This window comes from Symphodus melops, assembly GCF_947650265.1.
Source record: "Symphodus melops genome assembly, chromosome: 19".
NCBI classification, from domain to species: domain Eukaryota; kingdom Metazoa; phylum Chordata; class Actinopteri; order Labriformes; family Labridae; genus Symphodus; species Symphodus melops.
In genome coordinates this window covers 502,035-522,688 of record NC_136709.1, presented here as the reverse complement: position 1 = coordinate 522,688, position 20,654 = coordinate 502,035, and the positions used below count along the sequence as shown (strand labels likewise).

Here is a 20,654-nt window from a genome sequence, read left to right as displayed (position 1 = left end):
GAAGCCTTCCCCACCCGAGCGTTGAGCTACAGCTGAACTTCCTGCTCGTGCTGGCGTGAGACGCCGCCACGTCAGAACCTCGTCAGCAGAGGTCAAAGAAGGACGAGCACGCGAGAGACGTAAAAAGATCTGAACGCACGCTGAGGAGAGAGAGAGAGAGAAATATAAACTGTCCTGTCAGGATTTTTACAAACCAGAAAGGTGTGAAACATGAAAGGCTGACGGAAAGTGGAGAATCTGCAGATTCCATGAGGAGGTGCTGATGGTGCAGCGCCTTCAGCAGCCGCTGACTGCACCACACACACACTGCTCAAATATCACACAACCCCAAACTTCTGATTTAAGACATTTCCTCTTGTCTTTTTGTTGGTGAAAAAACATCGAACCCACTTCCTGAGGGAGGCAGAATCCTTGTTTAACGATGTGCACAGACGCACACACCGCTCTCCTGCATGACTTCTATATATTTTAGGATGTTGTTCCACATACCTCGTTCCATGCAGGTTTCTGTCCCACTAATGGCTCTCTGTGTTTCCTCCTCTCTGATGGATTTGTCTCAGAGGGATGTGTGATGTCATCGGTGCAAGATGGCCGCTCCACAAAAAGCTTCCAACTCTGACCCAGACGATAAATCGTCCTCGTTCGGCCGCAGAAGCGCTTTTAGTTTTATTCACATTTTAGAGCAAAAACATCAGAACAAACAACATGACCAGCAACTGTTTCTTCCTCTCAGGAAGGAGGGCAGCGTTTTAATTCAAACATTTAAAATTCAACGTTTATAACGTGCATTGATGTGTCTTTTAATTTCAGTTTGCGGTTGGTTAATTTTAGATTTTCTGTCCCGTCTCCATAGAGGCTGTTTCCTCTCATCAGTCTCCTCTCTGAGCTCTGAGCCTCATTAACACAGCATAGCACTCGAGGGAATCCTCTGGAACCAGCAGCCCATATTGATCCGAGCCCTGAACAGCTGAAATATAAATGAGAGATTTCACCGAGGACTCCTTTGTGCACCCACGGCCCGCCGTTATCTAAGAGAGGCTGCAGGGTTTTCTTTTCATTACTGTCAACACTCAGCCTGCATCATCACAGAAACGCTGTTTTTAAGCCGACTTATTTAGAAACACGCAGAGCAACATCTGAAGAAACCTTCACGCAAAATCAAGTTTGGAAATAAAGTGTTCTCTGAGCTGTTTTTAGCTCAGTTATTTTGAAAAGTTGGAAAAGAAGAGAAGCTCAGACTCCATCATGATGATAACACAGATCTTCATTAAGACCTGTTTCCAAAAGTATTTTGAACAAAATGCGCCATTTTCCTCCAGATCCACTTTTTAAGACGTTGGTTGAAATTGTCTTTAGGTCCTGAAAGAAATGAATAACTCAGGTTCTCTGAAAAAGGAACAAAGAAAGTCCATTTGTTTCAGTTTTTTAAATCTGTAAAAACTTCAACCAATGTCTGCCACGAGGTACCAATCTGATGAACCAATCACAGCCTCCCTGCTCTCTCATGAACCAATCACAGCCTCCCTGTCTCCCTGCTCTCTCATGAACCAATCACAGCCTCCCTGTCTCCCTGCTCTCTGATGAACCAATCACAGCCTCCCTGTCTCCCTGCTCTCTGATGAACCAATCACAGCCTCCCTGTCTCCCTGCTCTCTGATGAACCAATCACAGCCTCCCTGTCTCCCTGCTCTCTGATGAACCAATCACAGCCTCCCTGTCTTCCTGCTCTCTGATGAACCAATCACAGCCTCCCTGTCTCCCTGCTCTCTGATGAACCAATCACAGCCTCCCTGTCTTCATGCTCTCTGATGAACCAATCACAGCCTCCCTGCTCTCTGATGAACCAATCACAGCCTCCCTGTCTCCCTGCTCGTGCTCTAGCTCACACTCAAAGCTCGTCACTGATGACGGCGTTTATACTGAGAGTTTACTGACCGCTGAATGAGACATGAGACGACGTCGTGCTGAGGTCACCTTCTGGAGGAACGGGCGCTCGTTCATGTGAGGGGGCGTGGCTATATTATTCGGTGTTATTATTATTAATATTTAAACACTGTGCGGGAGTTTTCTTGTAACTTTTGATGACTGAAAATTTTAAAATGTGCCCAATGTTGGATGCCTAGAGTTATTTTGTTTTCATACTTGGGTGGTATCGAAAGATCAGATCCCAAAGGGGGAAACTCGGGCGTTGCAGCAGCAAAAGAGAAATCAAAAAGTCAGTAGACAGTAACATAAATATAATTTTTAAAAAACAGTAGAATAAGATACAGAAGAATATCCATAATGGGGTGAGTGCACAGTAATGATTTAAAGGCGAGGTCTAAAAACAAGCATGATTTTGAAAGCAGCATTCTCTTCGTGCTCCTTCTTCACCGCTCTCTCTAAAGCCACGCCCCCTCAATTACACGCACTAGCGCCATTGGTCCAGAAGGGGATTTCAGCTCATGCTGTGAGTGTGGGCTCAAGCGTGCATGGAGTAGAGAGTCTGTGATTGGTTTAGAATAGAAAAACCGAACAGTCAAACAGAGATTGGTCAAAGTGTTTACGTGTTTACAAACTGCTACAGATGACGGATTTTCTTTGTTCCTTTTTTCAGAGCAAATTCGATTTTAATTTCTGTCAGGACATAAAGACAACTTCAGCCAAAAACTTAACAAGTGTATCTGGAGGAAATGCCCGACCCTGACTTTGAAGTGACGTGTGTGTTCAGAAGCAAACAGCAGTTTGATATATGACAGTCATAAAGTGTAATATAATGTAGTGCAATAGATACAATATTCAGTTATATACTGTGCAACGTATAGAATATAAATATAATGTAATAACAACAGTATGACAACAGTATATGAATATTATATACTACAGTGCACGTTTAGAAATCATTTGACATGTTAGTGTGATTAAAGTTGAACCAACATCTGAAGAGAGAGAGAGAGAGGTTGAATGGAAAGGTAGAGCGACATAGACTCTGAGTGAGGGGAGTGGAGAGAGAGAGGGGGAGAGAGAGGGGGAGAGAGAGAGAGAGAGAGTCGCCATTACTAGCTGGCAGTGCTGCTGAGGGGAGGGAGAGGAGAGACGCAGGTTTCAGCTTACAGCTCAAACCAAACCAGCGAGAGAGAGAGAGAGAGAGGGAGAGAGAGAGCGAGAGAGCGAGAAATACCGTGAAATCCAGGAGAACCGTCTGGACTAACACCGGACCAGACCTACAACTAAAGCCGAGTCCGGACCCTGTCGGAGGACCCTTTTGACGCTGATTGTGGATTATAAAAGGAGTTTTTTTTTTGCCTTGTAATGTGGGAATGCTTTCTCCTCCTCTCCTCCGTGGTATGTGGATCTGGGAGCGACCATGTTCATAGGTGGGTAGGGGAATGTATCTGGACCGGGATTTGGGACTTCTTTAGCTTCAGCTAGCACTCTTTTTTTACTGCTTGCCCCGACAGTAGCGCTTATCACGGGTTAAAGGAAAAGTGGCCCGACTGTGTGAACGTTGTCTTGTTAAAGTAACCCGGGTTTGATGTTAGCCTGGGATCGCTGTTGCTAACGCTAGCGAGCTAACGATCCTCACCCTATTGGCATGCGATGCTAACACACTAGCGCGGCTAGAGTTAGCTCATCGGGGATTTGGAAAGGTGGGATCTTTTCTTTCCCCTTCTTGTATCGGGGCCGAGCCGAGCCGGGCCGGGTTTGGTCCCCCCCGCCCCCCCCCGCTCAGGAGGAGCCGGATCAAACCGTGTGGTTACGGGTGTTAGCTCCGGAGAGTTGACGCATTAACGTCCGTTGGTTTAATTTTAACATAAAACTAACTCTAATTACCCGGATGTGCCCCTTTTTTCGAAGGGTTCCAAATTTAACGTGACGCCCCTTCTTCTTCTTTTTTTAAATTATTACGGTAGTTGATTTTAATAAAAGGTAAGTGGAATAAAATCTTAAAAACACTTTGGATCCAGAGGAAAACCCCCAACACCTTTACGACAGAGTTCAGAGAGTCCATGTTGATCTTCTTGTACATATTAGTCTTTAATTACTTGTGTTTTTCAGTAATTATTAATTATTATTCATATTTGTACAGAGAGAGCATACCATATTAAACACACCTGGCCATGAAAGCTGATTCTGATACTGTAACATTGATATCTCTTAATAATTTCTAAGTTATGTCCTCCTTGTTTTTAACAGTGTGGATGGATGTAAGGTCAAATTAATCCTTATTAACAGCCTCCTTAAAAATCAAAGCTGCCATGACAAGTTGTGGCCACGTTTTGTCATTAACAGATGATTAACTTTTTTTTATTCCGTATCTGTCAGTCTGTGGGTTTGTCCTGCTGCAGCTCTGCATGACCTTTTCCCACACTTTGTTTAAAGGGATCGTCCTGATTTTATCTCCAGAGCAGCATCCTCCTGCCTCTGTGCAGAAATGAACCTGTCTGAATCCATAGCCTGGCATCCTGTCATTAGTTTACATCCATGTGACTTTCAATAATCAGAAAAAGAAGTTTTGGATTTGGAGATTTGTCTTAAAGCTCCCTGATGTCAGGATCAGTAACAGACTGAAGGAACGAGATCACAGCACCGTTTCCACCCAGAGGTCAGAGGTCAGGTGTGGTTCAGTCCTTTACACATCTCTAAATCACAGCAGCGTGACATTGTGTGGACGAAGAAGAAGAACGTGACACAGTAAACAAAGATAAATGATTCCTACGAAGGTCTGCGTCTCTGAGGTCGTCCCTGGGGGCGGAGCTACACGCTGACAGTAAAACAGCCTTGAAATGTCTCTCTCCAAATCCACCGGACATTTAAACACTGTGTGTTTTGTGTTTGTCCTTTATTATAGCTGTCTCACCATAAGTAAAGCTTGTTTCCACCACACGGACTGCACTCTGTCTATCTCCAACCTGATTGGTCAGATCGGTACTCGTCTTGTTTTGGTACCATCCCCAACTTGATAGTGTGGAAACATTAAATGTGTCCCGAGCTGAGCTGAACCGGACCCCTGAGTGCAGACGGGTGTAGTGCTCTGACTGAGGGTGTCAACAGTCTCTGCTTCTTTATTGATCAGCGATCGAATAAAGCTTTAAAAACAGCGTCTTCATAAGACAGTCGCCGAGGAATGAAAGAACAAAATGCACAAATACATCGTCAACAAACCAGGAAGTGAGCCAGGCTCTGCTGCCCGGGACTTCTGTTGTTGTTGCCGTGGTTACAAAACGGTTATTGATGTTGTTTGATTTTTACCAGGATCCAATCAAAGTCTACGTTTCTGACGCCGTGACGGCCTGCACCCCCGACTTGGTGTCATGTCGGGGTTCACGTTGTTGAAGTGATGACTTCTGTTTGAGTGTAAAGATTGATTTCGGGTTACGAGGCGGTCTCTCTCTCTCTCTTTTTTGACCCGTCCTCGTAGAGTGACTTTGATTTGACTCTTCTGTGATGTTGATATAACAACTTCAAACTCAGTGGGACAGAAGATTGAAGAATGATGAAAACATGCAGCAGGTATAAGAACATGATGAGTGATTTGGTGCTCTGGTTGCCGTTTGATGAGCTGACTCACTTTGATCAGAGTTTTATTATCGGGATTGATCGATGATGGGCAGACGTGTCAGAAGAGCTTCAGCTGCACCTGCTCGTAGACACGTCGAGGTGTTTATTGTTATTGGCTCCGCTCTGAGTAACGCCACTGTTGATGGAGACGGTCACACTGAAGCCTCGTTCACAGTTCTCAGGTGAGCGTCACCTGTGAACTCCAGCAGCTGAGTGTTTCTGAGCTGACTGAGAGGAGGCAGCAGGATATGATCAGGAGAATTCACCTGGAGCCAGTGGGAGGAGCTTAGACTGTCTGCACGCCACCTCTACCGTCTCTACAGACTGTCTGCACGCCACCTCTACCGTCTCTACAGACTGTCTGCACGCCACCTCTACCGTCTCTACAGACTGTCTGCACGCCACCTCTACAGACTGTCTGCACGCCACCTCTACAGACTGTCTGCACGCCACCTCTACAGACTGTCTGCACGCCACCTCTACCGTCTCTACAGACTGTCTGCACGCCACCTCTACCGTCTCCACAGACTGTCTGCACGCCACCTCTACAGACTGTCTGCACGCCACCTCTACAGACTGTCTGCACGCCGCCTCTACAGACTGTCTGCACGCCGTCTCTACAGACTGTCTGCACGCCGTCTCTACAGACTGTCTGCACGCCACCTCTACAGACTGTCTGCACGCCACCTCTACAGACTGTCTGCACGCCACCTCTACAGACTGTCTGCACGCCACCTCTACCATCTCTACAGACTGTCTGCACGCTACCTCTACCGTCTCCACAGACTGTCTGCACGCCACCTCTACCATCTCCACAGACTGTCTGCACGCCACCTCTACCGTCTCTACAGACTGTCTGCACGCCACCTCTACCGTCTCTACAGACTGTCTGAACGCCACCTCTACCGTCTCTACAGACTGTCTGCACGCCACACGGAGCGTTAAGAGAAAGACTCGTGTTTTCTCCCCGGCTCGCTGTGAGGTGTGTGTGAACAAACAGATCGGGAGGATTTGATTGGCTGTCAGGAGAGCATGTGTAACAACAGTTTCATGGTTACAGCATCAACACACCTGGAAAGGAAAGTAAGGCACGCTCAGCTTCAGGTCTGGACTTGACGCTGGAAGGAGCTGTACCTTTGTTTTTTATTGCTTTATTTCTGGAGAAACCGACCCGGGTTCGACCCCTCCTGAACTCTGACGGTTTAACGATCTGCAAAGTCTCCACCAATGAAACATCAGATTGGAGTGTTTTTAGTGAGTCCGCCTCGTTTAAATCAGATTTTGTGATGCACTATGGTTCCAAGAAGACGCTTTGTACTTTTCTTCGCTGTAAAAACACACGAACAGGAAGTCGGTCTGCAGAGACATTTTTCAGAATAAATAAAAGAGCAGAGCTTTAGTGTTAGCAGCTCTGGTTCGGTTATCTCTCTTCTGGGAGAGCGTGCACATTTCCAAACTGTAAACGCGCTCTGCAGCTGCAGCATCGTCCGGCCTGTATATGTAGCTCATGAGTTAGCATGTTGCTAACGACAAACGTGACGACAGTGTGGAGCGTCGGGCGCTGCGGAGAGCTATGTACCTGAATAAGTGCTGAACACTTTGAGGAGCTTTTAACCCTGCTGCTCTGTCAAAGAGCGGGCGAGTCGGTCCTCTCTCTCTCTCTCTCTCTCTCTCTCTCTCCATGTGAGACCACCTTTAACTTGACGTTTTCTCCTCCCGCTGTGATGAGAAGTTTATTTTCCCGCTGGTCAAAGAGCTCGAGCTCGTTTGGATGTGGCGTGCAGGTTTTGATTCCTCTCTTCCTGTGTCGTCTGGTTCTCCTGATCACATTTGTCTTTAGGTGGAAACATAACGAGCCCGCGGCGCCTCGTTTGCAGCAGAATTAAGTGTCTATATTTATTTCTTTACCTGAAACGTCCACCAGGAAGCAGCGTGAGCAGGTGTGCCGGCTTGTTCTTCTGTGTTTCAGGGCTTAACAGCATTTAGTCATCTCTAAAACCAGCCTGCCAAGTGATACCTTAATCCCCCTGCAGCCTCACACTGAATACACTTATCATGATTCACAAGGCCACTTTGAGCCATTAGTGCAGCACAGAGGCAGCTCAGACTGCAGGAACACAGCCGAATGTCTGCAACACCACCAGCGCTCCTTCCTGCGTGCAGGATCATCACATGTAAGGAGACAGAAGAATATCACATGATGCTCATAAAGCTCAAACAGCTCCACACGCTCGTGTTGTTGGTGATAACGGAGAATCATGTCTGATAAAAAGTTTTTTAGTGGAAGAAGAAAAGAGGAGGCGGAGTCGACGGATCAGGAGAAACCGCACTAAATGGGTGGTAGCGCGGCGACGACAGCGGCGTGCTAACGAGGCTCTCCTGATGGTGCGTCGAGAGCTGGAGAGAAATGAAACCTTTCAAACAGCCAATCAGAGAGCTTTACCTCACTGACCGCGCCGCAGCCGATTCAATGTGTCGAATCTGCTGGAAAAATAGGCCGACTGAGAGGGGGGGGGGGGGAGCGACGAGGTAACTTGGTGAATGCAGAGGTGACAGTTATCAGGAAGTTGCTCATGTTTTTATTGATCTAAACGTGATCAGCTGTGATCTTAAGCTGTTAATCAAACGGAGCCAATCAGACTTCGACAGTGTAAATGAGTTCCTCCCACTAACAGAACAATCAGAGAGCCGATGAGCAGGAAGTGGAGGAGTTGTTAGCTCGCTCGTCTCGTGTAGCTCAGGTTGTGCGTCTGCCTTCCTCCGTCAGGTGTGGCTCAGACGGCAGCTCGCTTCCATCAGTAAACCTGACAGACCTGCTGCTTTGTTTCCTCTCTGACATCATCTAATGATCGGGGTGTGTTTGTGAAAGACCGGGAGCTCCTGGCTCCCAACTTTACACCAGCTGACTTCACACACTTCCTGGTGTTTAATCACCGTGTGTGCTTCTCTTTTAAACTGAAGGCTGTGGATCGAAACGCATTCAAACATCCAGGATCAAAAACTGAAACATGATCTATGAGTTCGTTTATTTTCCCTCTCCGGTCCTGAGACATTAAAAAAAAAAAACACATTAAAGCTCTTTAGGAGGCTGAACTGTAGGAGACGCCGTCGTCCCTGTTTGACTCTGCTGAAGAACTGGAACTGATCCAGACGTCTCGCTGCTTCCTTGGCGTCCCCGTTGTGGAAAATGTTGCCTGATAAGACATGCACAGACCACCTATTTAAAAAATAAAAGCCAGCAAATATATTTTTAATTGCTCAATTTCCCAACCTGATAAAAGTTGAATCTGTGGCGTCTCAATCACATGTTCTGTAGCAGATGTGTCCGAGTTGGTCCACGCACAATCTTTACATCGTGTTTTTTTTTTTTTAATAAGATGCTCTGAGAAGTTCACTGAAAAAAGCTTCGTGTTCAACTTGGAATATGATCCTTTAAATGCGAGCAGAACATCTGTGTGCAGTTAGATGGAATAACAGGCGTTCCAGACCTGCTCCGTGTGAAATGTGCTCTGAATTTAGTGAGACACAAACATTTATTTTCAACACACAAACGCACAAAAACAGCCGACCCGGGCGACGTCTTCATCGCCTCGGCCTCCGTGAACAGTCGGGGGAGGGAAACCTGAGTGAAGCGAAGGTGCAGTTTCTCAGGCTCAGCATGCCTCCATGCTGCAGCTCGCCGTTCCAGCTCACGCAGGCAAATTCACTGGCTGATTGCCATCGCACTGTAAAAACACAACAATGACTGCAGTTCTCTCGGGCAGCTATCGGCCTCTCGCCGAGTCATGGAAGGGTTCATGCTGATTTGACTGTGGCAATCCCAGATGATACAGAAAGGCTCAGTCATCACATGCAGCTGCCTCATTTATTTTTCACACATTATTAGCCTCTGCAATCTCTAATTTATAAACCGTTGAACATTTCATTTCCCCCGGTTGTTAATGTTGAATACACAGAGAGAAAGCAGCACAACAAATTCTCCCTCAAACACTGAAGAAGAGCGGTTAAACATATGAGGAGAATGGCACGCCGAATAATCAGGATTATGTGTTTAGCCCTAATCATGTAGCCGTGGGATGCGCCAACAGTGATAACAAATCTGTGAACTGATTTATTTTTCTGTTTTATTCTCACAGCGAGGCGAATCATTTCTAGGTCAGCGGCTGTCAAAGGGCTCGAGTCGCATGCCATTTTCATCCTGCCTCGCCACAAATTGGTTGAAAGCACTTCTTTTCCTCGGCGAGGGGGAGAAGTGACATTGTCGAGCATGATCTTCTGATTGAATTACTCTCCCTCCCTCTTACATAAGTTCGACCACCACGCTCGGCCGTTTGTCGTTTTTGAAAAATACAATTTTTATATTGCAGTTAAAAATAAAAATGTGCAAACGCACTCGTCACATTTTGACAGTGACGTCATTTCTGATACGTAGAGGTCAAATCGAAACCTCTTTAAGCAGCCTTTTAATAATAATAATAATACAAGCACTCAAGGACGCTTTACATTGGAATAAAAACACAATGCAAATAAACACCAATAATAAAAACAACAGACAAGGAAGCAAAAAGGAAGTGAAATCACAGCGAGTAAACTGCGGTAGAGATTTGATGTATTTATTGTTTTAGTATTTATGGCGGATCATTTTCGTCCTGCACGTCTGTGATGATGTTTACCTGTGGTTTATCGTCTGACTCTGAGTAACGCCACATCAACATGTTTGATTTGCTCGAGGGATATAAAGAGAGACGCACATTAATCCCGTTTGCTTGTGACTCGGAGGATGAATGAATGCTAATGTGTGTTTGTTTGTTTGGCCTTTTATCGACGCCTAATTGTGAATTTGTGTCTTGCAGGTAGCTGATACAAGGAGACGCCGGCTGTTCTATCCCAGCTAGAAGAAGACGCAGGATAGAGGCTGAACGAGCCAGCAGGAGTCGGAGAGGGCGAAGACATCAGGATGAAAGTTCCTCTGCACCACTGACGAGCAGAACTGGAATGATCTCTCGACCCTTTTTCCTGGAAGTGACCAAGTTAGCGATGAGAGGGGGGATATAATGGCCAAGAACAAGGATGCGCGCCCCCCGACGTTCGCTGTCAGTGTGGTCGGCCTCTCGGGGACGGAGAAGGAGAAGGGGAATTGCGGCGTAGGCAAGTCCTGCCTGTGTAACAGATACGTGCGTCCGGATGCAGACGGTTATTACTCGGAGCACACCTCGGTGCTGAGCACGATAGACTTTGGCGGCCGGGTGGTGAACAACGACCACTTCCTGTACTGGGGCGACGTGTCCCATAGAGGGGACGATGGGTTGGACTGTAAAATCCAAGTCATTGAACAAACCGAGTTCATCGATGACCAGACGTTCCTCCCGCATCGGAGTACAAATCTGCAGCCCTACACCAAACGGGCAGCAGCAACCAAGCTGCAATCGGCGGAGAAGCTGATGTACATCTGCACCGATCAGCTGGGCCTGGAGCAGGACTTTGACCAGAAACAGATGCCTGATGGGAAGCTGAACATCGATGGGTTTCTGCTCTGCATCGATGTCAGCAAAGGCTGCAACAGGAAGTTTGATGACCAAATGAAGTTCATCAACTCGCTCTACTCCCAGATAGTCAAGGCCAAGAAGCCTATTGTTGTCGCCGCCACGAAATGTGATGAGTGTGTGGACCAGCACCTGAGGGACCTGCAGGCTTTTGTTGCCAGCAAGAAAAACCTGTTGCTAATTGAGACGTCGGCGCGCTCCAATGTCAACGCAGAGCTGTGCTTCAACGCCCTCATCCAGCAGCTGGATAAAACGAGGGGGAAGCCAAAGACTGTGCCGTACCTGGAGGCCTACAAAATCCAACGGCAGCTTGTTGCCTCGGTGTCGGACAGATTTGAGAAACTGATGGTTCACTCGGTGAGAGACTACCACACCACGTGGAAAGCCGTGGTCAACAATATGAAAGGCCAGCAGGACTATGACGACTTCATCACCCTGGAGGGCTCCAGGAAAGCACGCAACATGTTCACAAAGCACATCAGTCATCTGAAGCAAGAGCACATCAAGAGGAGACGGGAGGAGTACCTGACGACGCTCCCCAAAACCCTCAACAACCTCCTGAATAACCTGGAGGAGGTGGAGCCGCTCTCCTGGCCCGAGGCGCAGAGCGTCATCCGGAACCGACCAGACTTCCAGTACTGGTTTGTGATTCTGGAGCAAACGCCGTGGGACGAGACCGACCACATCGACATCAGCGACCGCAGGATACCCTTTGACCTGCTGGACACGCCCGACGGCGAGAGGATCTACCACAGCCACGTCCAGCACCTGCTGTCCGAGAAGAGGCGCGGGGAGATGAAGGAGAGGTTCAAGAAGACGCTGGACCGAGTCCATTTCATCAGTCCGGGTCAGCCGTGGGAGGAGGTCATGTGCTTCGTCATGGAGGACGAGGCCTACAAGTACATCACAGAATCAGATAGGAGGGATGTTTACTGTAGACACCAGCAGGAAATAGTTGAACGGGCCAAAGAGGATTTTCAGGAAATGCTCTTTGAGCACGCCGAGTTGTTCTACGACTTGGACCTGAACGCCACCCCCAGCTGCGACAAGATGAGCGAAATCCACAGCGTGCTGAACGAGGAGCCCAGATACAGAGCGCTGCAGAAACTCGCCCCGGATCGAGAGTCGCTCCTCCTCAAACACATTGGATTTGTTTACCATCCCACAAAGGAGACGTGCCTGAGCGGGCAGAACTGTGTGGATATGAAAGTGGAGCAGGTCTTAGCCAACAGGCTGGTGCAGCTCGACCACGGACGCTCTAATCTCTATTACAACAGTGCCAACGTTGATAAGATCAACCTCTGCCTCCTGGGAAGGGAGGGTCTCTCACAGGAACTAGCCAATGAGATCAGAGCACAGTCCACAGACGATGAATACACCCTGGACGGCAAAATCTATGAACTGGAGCTTCTTCCCGTGGACGTCAACTCCACGCTCCTCTTCAGCCACACCTGGGTCAACAGTTTCAAACCACACGGCTGCTTCTGCGTCTTCAACTCCATCGAGTCCCTCAACTGCATCGGGGACTGCATAGGCAGGATCCGAGCGGAGATAGCGCAGAGCAGGAGAGATCGGTTTGCCCAGCCGCTGCCTTTCATTCTCATCCTGGCCAATCAGAGGGACAGCGTTTGCAAAAACATCCCCATCCTGAGGCACCAGGGCCAGCAGCTGGCCAACAAGCTGCAGTGCACCTTTGTGGACATCCCGTCCGGAGCCTTTCCTCGCAAGTTCACCGAGTTCCAGATCAAGCAAGGTCTCCGAGCGGTGCTGGAGGGGCTGAAGCACAGCTTTGATGTTTTGGCGCCGCTGCCCTCCATCAAAGACATGTCGGAGACGGACCTGAGGATAGTCATGTGCGCCATGTGCTGGGATCCTTTCAGCGTCGACCTCATCCTCTCGCCGTTCCTCGACTCGCACTGCTGCAGCGCGGGGCAGCCGGGTCAGAGCAACACGCTGATACTGGACAAGATCATCGGGGACAGCAGGAGGAGGATCCAGGTCACCGTCCTCTCCTATCACACCGCCATCGGCGTTCGCAAAGACGAGCTGGTGCACGGCTACATTTTAGTGTACTCTGCCAAACGCAAGGCCTCCATGGCGACCCTGCGGGCGTTCCTGGCTGAAGTCCAGGACGTCATCCCGGTCCAGATGGTCGCAATCACAGACAGCCAGGCGGACTTCTTCGAGAATGACGCCATCAAGGAGTTAATGACGGAGGGGGAACACATCGCCACCGAGATCGCGGCGAAATTCACCGCGCTGTACTCGCTGTCTCAGTATCACCGGCAGACCGAGGTGTTCACGCCGTTCTTCAACGAGGTGCTGGAGAAAAAGCAGAGCATTGAGAGCTCCTTCCTCTTCGACAGCTCGTCGCGGGAGTGCACCACGGGCGCCAGCGAAGACGTCTTCCCCACATCGCCGCATAGCCACTCGCCGGCCTACAACACGTACTACCCCGAGTCTGACGACGACAACGAGGCGCCCCCGCCTTACAGTCCAATCGGTGACGATGTTCAGCTCCTCCCCACGCCCAGCGAGCGGGCCAAGTACCGCATCGACCTGGAGGGAAACGAATACCCGGTTCACAGCACTCCAGTCGGAGACCATGAACGCAACCACAAAGTGCCTCCGCCTGTCCGCCCGAAACCCGCGCTACCCAAACCCAACGTCAAAAAGCTCGACCCCAACCTGCTCAAAACCATCGAGGCCGGCATGCGGAGCAACCGCAGGATGCAGCGAGGCCCGGTGACGCACAGTGAGGACGTGGAGGGGTCAGACAACTATGCAGACCCGGTGGACACCTTGTTGAGGTCCAGGGGCTTCCACAACGACGACATCTATGCCGTCCCTGATGACGCACACAGCCGCCTGGTCAAAATCCGAAACTCCTTCGGCGGCTTACACAGCCTGCACGGAGGCGGGGAGGAAGAGAACGGTTTCGACAGGAAGTCTCAGGCCGGGCGGCGGCCGTCGAAGTACAAGCATCGCTCCAAAATCCTGTTCAGCAAGACGAAGGCCTACCAAAGGCGGTTCCACTCTGACAGCGACGGGGAGGAGTCCGGCCACGCAACGCAGAAAAAGAAAAAGGGAAGAGCCCATCGGGGCAGCGAGGAGGACCCCCTGCTGTCCCCGGCGGACCCTTGGAAGGGCGGCATCGATAACCCCGCCATCACGTCGGATCCAGAACAGGAGGACAAGAAGATGAAGAAAAAGAAGACGCCCAAGACGCCAAAGGAACCGAAGAAGGTGAGTTTAAAACCAGCTCTCTTTTCTGAACCGCTCGAAAGAAAGCAGACGACTCAAATGTGCAACATCGAGCCGAAGAGACCGGAAGAGTCTGCAGTGCATTGAACATGTAGTGAGATAACTGTAGATGCCTCTTGTCCGAGGTCCAAACCTCAAGGTGAGAATGAACTCATTTGACTGATTGTTCAGATAGTTTATGAGCCTCTCCACCTTTTCAGCCTCACAATCAATGAATCAATACCGAGCTTGATGAAAGATGCTGAAAACAACGGGGCTCTGTCGCTCTAATCTCAGAACAGGGGCTGCAGCCCTGATAAGAGCCCTCCTTATCCTTTTTACCAGACCTCTCTTAGAAACTCGTCTGAAGCTCAAAGTGTGTGCAGGGAAAACCAGCGCTTCTCTGTAGACCAAAACATACATGAAACAGGCGTGTTAGCATCAAATCAAAGATGCATACACATCCACTTACACGTACTTGAATCTTAAATGGCACCTTCAGTTTTTCAAGTCAAAGACATTTCCTTTGAACTTAATCTGACTTTGTAAAAAGAAAAACACTTTATTTTATTTTATTTATTGGAAATTTTTCACTTTGAAAAACATTTTTTTTTTGCAGACGTGCATCGTTGAGTTGTGTTTTTTTGCAGAGCTGCTGTTTACAGTAATGTGCACTAACACACACACACACACACACACACACACACACACACACACACACACACACGTTTATGCAGGATGGCACTCATCAGATAGGCGTGTGCAAACAGCCGGCGGTGCCACATGAATGCAGGGCATTGTTGGAACATTCAAACCGTCTTTGATGAAGAGAGAGGGGAGCAGAAAGGTGAACTGCGAGGTACAAAATGGAAGGTGTTCAGTCGCTGTCCCGTCCAATTAGAGAGCAGCCCCAGCCCCCGTAGGCATGACAACACTTTGAGGAGCGTGGGAAATCAAAGCCTCCTCAGAAGCGGGTTACTCGTCCCAGCGTCTGTCTTCTGTCGTCTTCGTCCACGTGGATTTCTCTCTTCTCTCGCCCTTCATCCCACTAACTCTCTGTCTGATCTATCTCCCCATCGTCCTCCTCCTCCTCCTTTTCTGCTTTCCCCTCGTGTCTTTTCTTCACTCTTTCTCATCTCTTATCCAACTCCTCTTTGTTTTTCCATCATCGTGTATCTTAATCCACTTCCTGTTTGAGTTCACCAATTCGTCTTTTTCCTGTTTTCACTTCCTGTTTTTGTGTTCCTTTCTTCCTCTTCCTTTTTTTCTTGAGTAACTTTTTTTACTTTCCTCCACCTTCATATTCTCCTGTTTTCTCCCCCCCCCCCCCTCCCCCGTACAGCCGAGATCTTCCAAACCACCCAAGCCTCTGTATCCCCCAACTCGGAGAACCTGGGAGAGCAACTACTTTGGCGTTCCCCTGCAGAGCCTGGTGACCCCGGATCGACCAATCCCGCTCTTCATTGAGAAATGCGTGGACTACATCGAGCGCACGGGTGAGTCAGGCGTTTCATCACTTTGTCTCTCTCTCTCTCTCTCTCTCTCTCTCCAATCCCGCCCTCGCTTGGTTGTTTTTGTTCCTTTTATTGGGCTCTGCTGGTGCGTTCAGGTGCGTACAAGGAGAAGGTGCTTTGTTTTTTTCACGCGTAAGCTTCGAGGTTATCTGGTGTGAAAAACGCCTCTTGTGTCCTTCCAAATGAGTAATTGAACGAGTGAGGGGATGGGGGGGGGAGGAGTCAGGCGGGAGGGAGGAGTCAGCCTGCAGCAGGACGGCACTGTCAGAAAAATAACCAATTCAAGGACGAGCATCTCAAGACGAATCAACATCCTGTTTCCACCACAGATAATCAGATCCAAGGGCCGGATTCTTATCTGCTGCCGTAACATTTCCTCTTTGGTGTTCTGGTCTTTGTTCACAACCCGACAAGAGTCGACAAGTGAGACTCGAGTTTAGAGAGAACATTTTTATCTGCTCTTATTTGACTCTTTTTTTTTTTTTTAAAAAGCTACATGTTCAGGATTTGCATTTCTTAGCCGTCTCTAATTTCAGATTTGGGGCGCGACCTGAACCTCCGTCTGCCCCCTGCTTTGACCGATCAGTTTGAATCAACGTGGTTGATTTTAAACTGGTTTAACACGAGATGAGATGCCTGGACTTGTGGAGCTCCGACCCAATGCATGCTGGGTATTTGTCTGGCTTTCTACCCAGCTGTCATAAAGAAAGCCTTCCTCAGAGTCTGGCAGATTCCTCAGTGAAGACCTGGATCAGTCTGATGGGTATTTATACACCCGTGGAGCTCAGACTTGGCTGTGGTGGGATTTAAACCCTCAACCCGTGTCGAGTTTCTCACCACTCTAAAATAAGCAGACGAGTCTTTCTGACACAAACTCTTCCCCTCTGACCGCTGACGTGAATCTGTAAACACTTTCACGTGAGCGAGCGTGGACCGCCGCTCTTCTCCACGTCTCGCTCCGAGAAGAAAAAGGTGAAATGACCTCGGAGACACTTTCCCCCGGGTCAGACGCTTTAAATATCCAATGACAGGTCTCGTTTTCTGTGTGTTTAGAGGGGACAGCGTTTCCTCATCGTGTGTATGAAGGAAGGAACGTGGAGCGTGGATTGAACACGCTCGTTTGTCCGCCATGTTTGCCCGGAGATATCGAACCTGTAACCTGCTTCTGTCAGTGTTTGTCTCCCCGTGTTTCAGGTGGCGCTTCGTTCCTCTCTTTCTGTTTAATTCCCCGTCCTGAAAATCCCTTCCGAATATGTTTTGATATTCAGCTGGATCTACTTGATCCTGTTCGTGGCTGCCAACCAAATTTCGGATTAATCCAAGCGCTCTGTGTGTGTGTGTGTGTGTGTGTGTGTGTGTGTGTGTGTGTGTGTGTGTGTGTGTGTGTGTGTGTGTGTGTGTGTGTGTGTGTGTGTGTGTGTGTGTGTGTGTGTGTGTGTGTGTGTGTGTGTGTGTGTGTGTGTGTGTGTGTGTGTGTGTGTGTGTGTGTGTGTGTGGACAGAAGCCTGCCAGCTGACAGCACTGTATCGGCAGTGAAACTCGAGTCCAGACGGTCTGTTGGGTGGGTTTAACAGCTTCGTTCTCTCCTGGAATATAATCCCCCCCCCCCCCCCCCCCCCCGTGCACGGAGAGAACATCTCTTTTTTAAAAGCCTGCTGTTGTGTAACTTGTTTCAGGCTATTTAAGAGCTTTTACAGCGGCGTGAGGTCACTCAGGTTGTTGAGGGTTGAGATGGTCTGTACATGAAGCTCTGCCATGAGGGGGGGGGGGGGGGGGTCGGGAGTGATCGGGACCCTCCTTCAGCCTGCAGAGATCCACCCCCGCTTCGGTCTCCCAGGACTGCTGACCTCTGACCTCTGAGCAGGGCAGCAGGACACGAGATGAGTCCAATGGGAATCATTAAAATGCCCCTTCAATGTTATGTTCTTGTGGTGTTGACCCCTGTCACGGGTAATCAATATGAAGAAGGAGAGGCCCGTGGAAAGAGCCTTGGGGAACCCCGTATGTAATTATTTCCCGCTCAGACTCGTAGATGTTCAAAGGAGGACGTGCCCATTGGCTCAATAAGATAAAAAACTTCATTTTTTATTTCTGTTCAGGGGAATTTGATGGTTAAAACTCATCAGCTTTACGGGCTGGGAAAACCTCGGCCTCTGTGCTTTGGACCCGCACGCCAACCACATACTGATGCCCCTGCTGGCGAGCGTCACAGCAGGCCTCCCATTGGGCCTCCCATTGGGCCTCCCATTGGGCCTCCTGGACCCTGGGACTGGTCGTTGTTCTTGATTCAGTCATCTTATTATGCCGAGAAGCAGAAATGATTTCCCATCATTTAAGAAAAGTGTTCAGAAGGTGAAAACCACGGGAAGAATTCACTCGTCCATCCGTTGTCTCTCACTACATAGAAACATAAAGTGAATGAATGCGGACTGAGAGAGAGCTTATCTGCCGCCGCAGGACGGGCACAGTTGTGTTTCTGTGGTTGCAGCACAGAGGCCAGACTGTTGGTGTGTTAGCTTTAACCACATGTAATGAGCCGCCGTCTGCGAGGCTGCGAGGTGATGATGGCTGTTTGTGGTGCCTCTGGTTTCCGTTCAGACGGTGTGAGAGGAAAAACTGTGATTCCTCTGCAACGTGTGAGACGGAGTGTGTGTGTGTGTGTGTGTGTGTGTGTGTGTGTGTGTGTGTGTGTGTGTGTGTGTGTGTGTGTGTGTGTGTGTGTGTGTGTGTGTGTGTGTGTGTGTGTGTGTGTGTGTGTGTGTGTGTGTGTGTGTGTGTGTGTGTGTGTGTGTGTGTGTGTGTGTGTGTGTGTGTGTGTGTGTGTGTGACCTGTATTTGTGTCAGTGAGAAGATTGTGTTGGCTTCTTTCAGCAGCTCTCACACTGTTCGTGGCCTCATCGTGATTTAGACTCAGGATGTCTCCAGACTTTTTTAAAGGCACGGTTGGTGTTTTTATTTTATTTTTTATAACTAGCCACGCCCCCTGTGCGCCCTCTAAAGCCACGCCCCCTATCTCACGTGCACGAGCAACAAGAAGCGGATTTTAGCTCTTCTCCTGCAAGGTGTAAAGAGGGAGACAGGGAGGCTGTGATTGGTTCATCAGAGAGCAGGGAGACAGGGAGGCTGTGATTGGTTCATCAGAGAGCAGGGAGACAGGGAGGCTGTGATTGGTTCATCAGAGAGCAGGGAGACAGGGAGGCTGTGATTGGTTCATCAGAGAGCAGGGAGGCTGTGATTGGTTCATCAGAGAGCAGGGAGACAGGGAGGCTGTGATTGGTTCATCAGAGAGACAGGGAGGCTGTGATTGGTTCATCAGAGAGCAGGGAGGCTGTGATTGGTTCATCAGAGAGAAGAGAGACAGGGAGGCTGTGATTGGTTCATCAGAGAGACAGGGAGGCTGTGATTGGTTCATCAGAGAGAAGAGAGACAGGGAGGCTGTGATTGGTTCATCAGAGAGACAGGGAGGCTGTGATTGGTTCATCAGAGAGCAGGGAGACAGGGAGGCTGTGATTGGTTCATCAGAGAGACAGGGAGGCCTGTGATTGGTTCATCAGAGAGAAGAGAGACAGGGAGGCTGTGATTGGTTCATCAGAGAGACAGGGAGGCTGTGATTGGTTCATCAGAGAGCAGGGAGACAGGGAGGCTGTGATTGGTTCATCAGAGAGCAGGGAGACAGACAGGGAGGCTGTGATTGGTTCATCAGAGAGACAGGGAGGCCTGTGATTGGCTCATCAGATTGGTACCTCGTGGCAGACATTGGTTGAAGTTTTTACAGCCTTACAAACTGAAACAGATGATGGATTTACTTTGTTCCTTTCTCAGAGAACCTGAGTTATTAATGTCTGTCAGGACCTAAAGATGACTTAAAGTGGATGTGGAGGAAACTACTCAGCCTGTGTTTGACTGTGTGCAGCGTCAGAGTTTAAAGAGAGTCTAACAGATGAACTGTTTCCTGTAAGAAGAGATCTGCTTGTCATCAGTTTGAGTGCGTTCCTGTTGCAGACCTGTCAACATGTTCTCATTAGAATACAGGTCACAGTCTTCCTGCAGGCACTGCCAGGTTTGTGCACCAACATGTTCATCCTGATATGCACAGTAGTGTTACATCTGTCACTCACAGCTGCTTTGTTTTTTATAATTGATCATTTCATTTTGCACTGTGTGCTTTTCCTTCTGCTGCCGATCCTGTAACCCTGAGTAAAGGATTATCTCCCCTCGAGACAAACACGCCTGTCTCTAACTGAAGCAGAGTCAGTGATTGTCATGGTGCCGCACTTTGGGGGGATTTGTGGTCCAGCATTTGGACTCAGGAATGTGGAAACCAGCCGGCACAAGGATTCCAAACGATCCCTGTTTGATTCTTTTCAGGAGAACTCTCCGTCTTCTTCTGTTGGCGTGCATCATCGAGAGGGTTCACCGCTCTGTTTGCTTTTTCGTGTGTGTGTGTGTGTGTGTGTGGCCTTTCCAGCACACTGAGAGGTCCTGAACTGACATTTCTCCAAAATGAAGCAGTCAGAGGGATCATGCTTTCAGACCGACTGTTGTATTACCCGGCTGCACAAGGTCGAGCACAAATCTCGACTCTGTATTTTCTGCATTAAGCTCGCTGTTATCCGGAACGGCACTCACAGAGGTCAACGGCAGGAATAAAAAAAAAACCTCCATTTGACTGGAATCAGATTTTAAGGAGGCGAGGGATCAGAGCTGCAGAGACCTGATAATGCTCCTGAGAGGGAAGTGATGTGCAATAAAAGAAAAGAAAGTAGAGAGTGAACAGTGAGGGGGAGAGACGGTGATGCGTTCTCTGCCCACG

General features: G+C 48.9%; 1 protein-coding gene across 2 annotated transcripts; it reads left to right on the top strand.

The window, feature by feature from the left end:
• Nucleotides 1-2,997: 2,997 nt before the first annotated feature.
• On the top strand, nucleotides 2,998-16,014 carry arhgap5 (Rho GTPase activating protein 5). Of its 2 annotated transcripts, none has more exons than XM_079369100.1 (3): nucleotides 2,998-3,321; nucleotides 10,395-14,330; nucleotides 15,670-16,014. In XM_079369100.1, exons 2-3 carry the CDS (start codon nucleotides 10,596-10,598, stop codon nucleotides 15,997-15,999), a joined length of 4,065 nt encoding a protein of 1,354 aa, XP_079225226.1. In that variant the 5' UTR covers nucleotides 2,998-3,321; nucleotides 10,395-10,595; the 3' UTR covers nucleotides 16,000-16,014. The 2 variants fall into 2 exon arrangements, with proteins under 2 accessions (XP_079225226.1, XP_079225225.1); XM_079369099.1 differs by having other exon boundaries at nucleotides 2,999-3,356.
• Nucleotides 16,015-20,654: the final 4,640 nt, after the last annotated feature.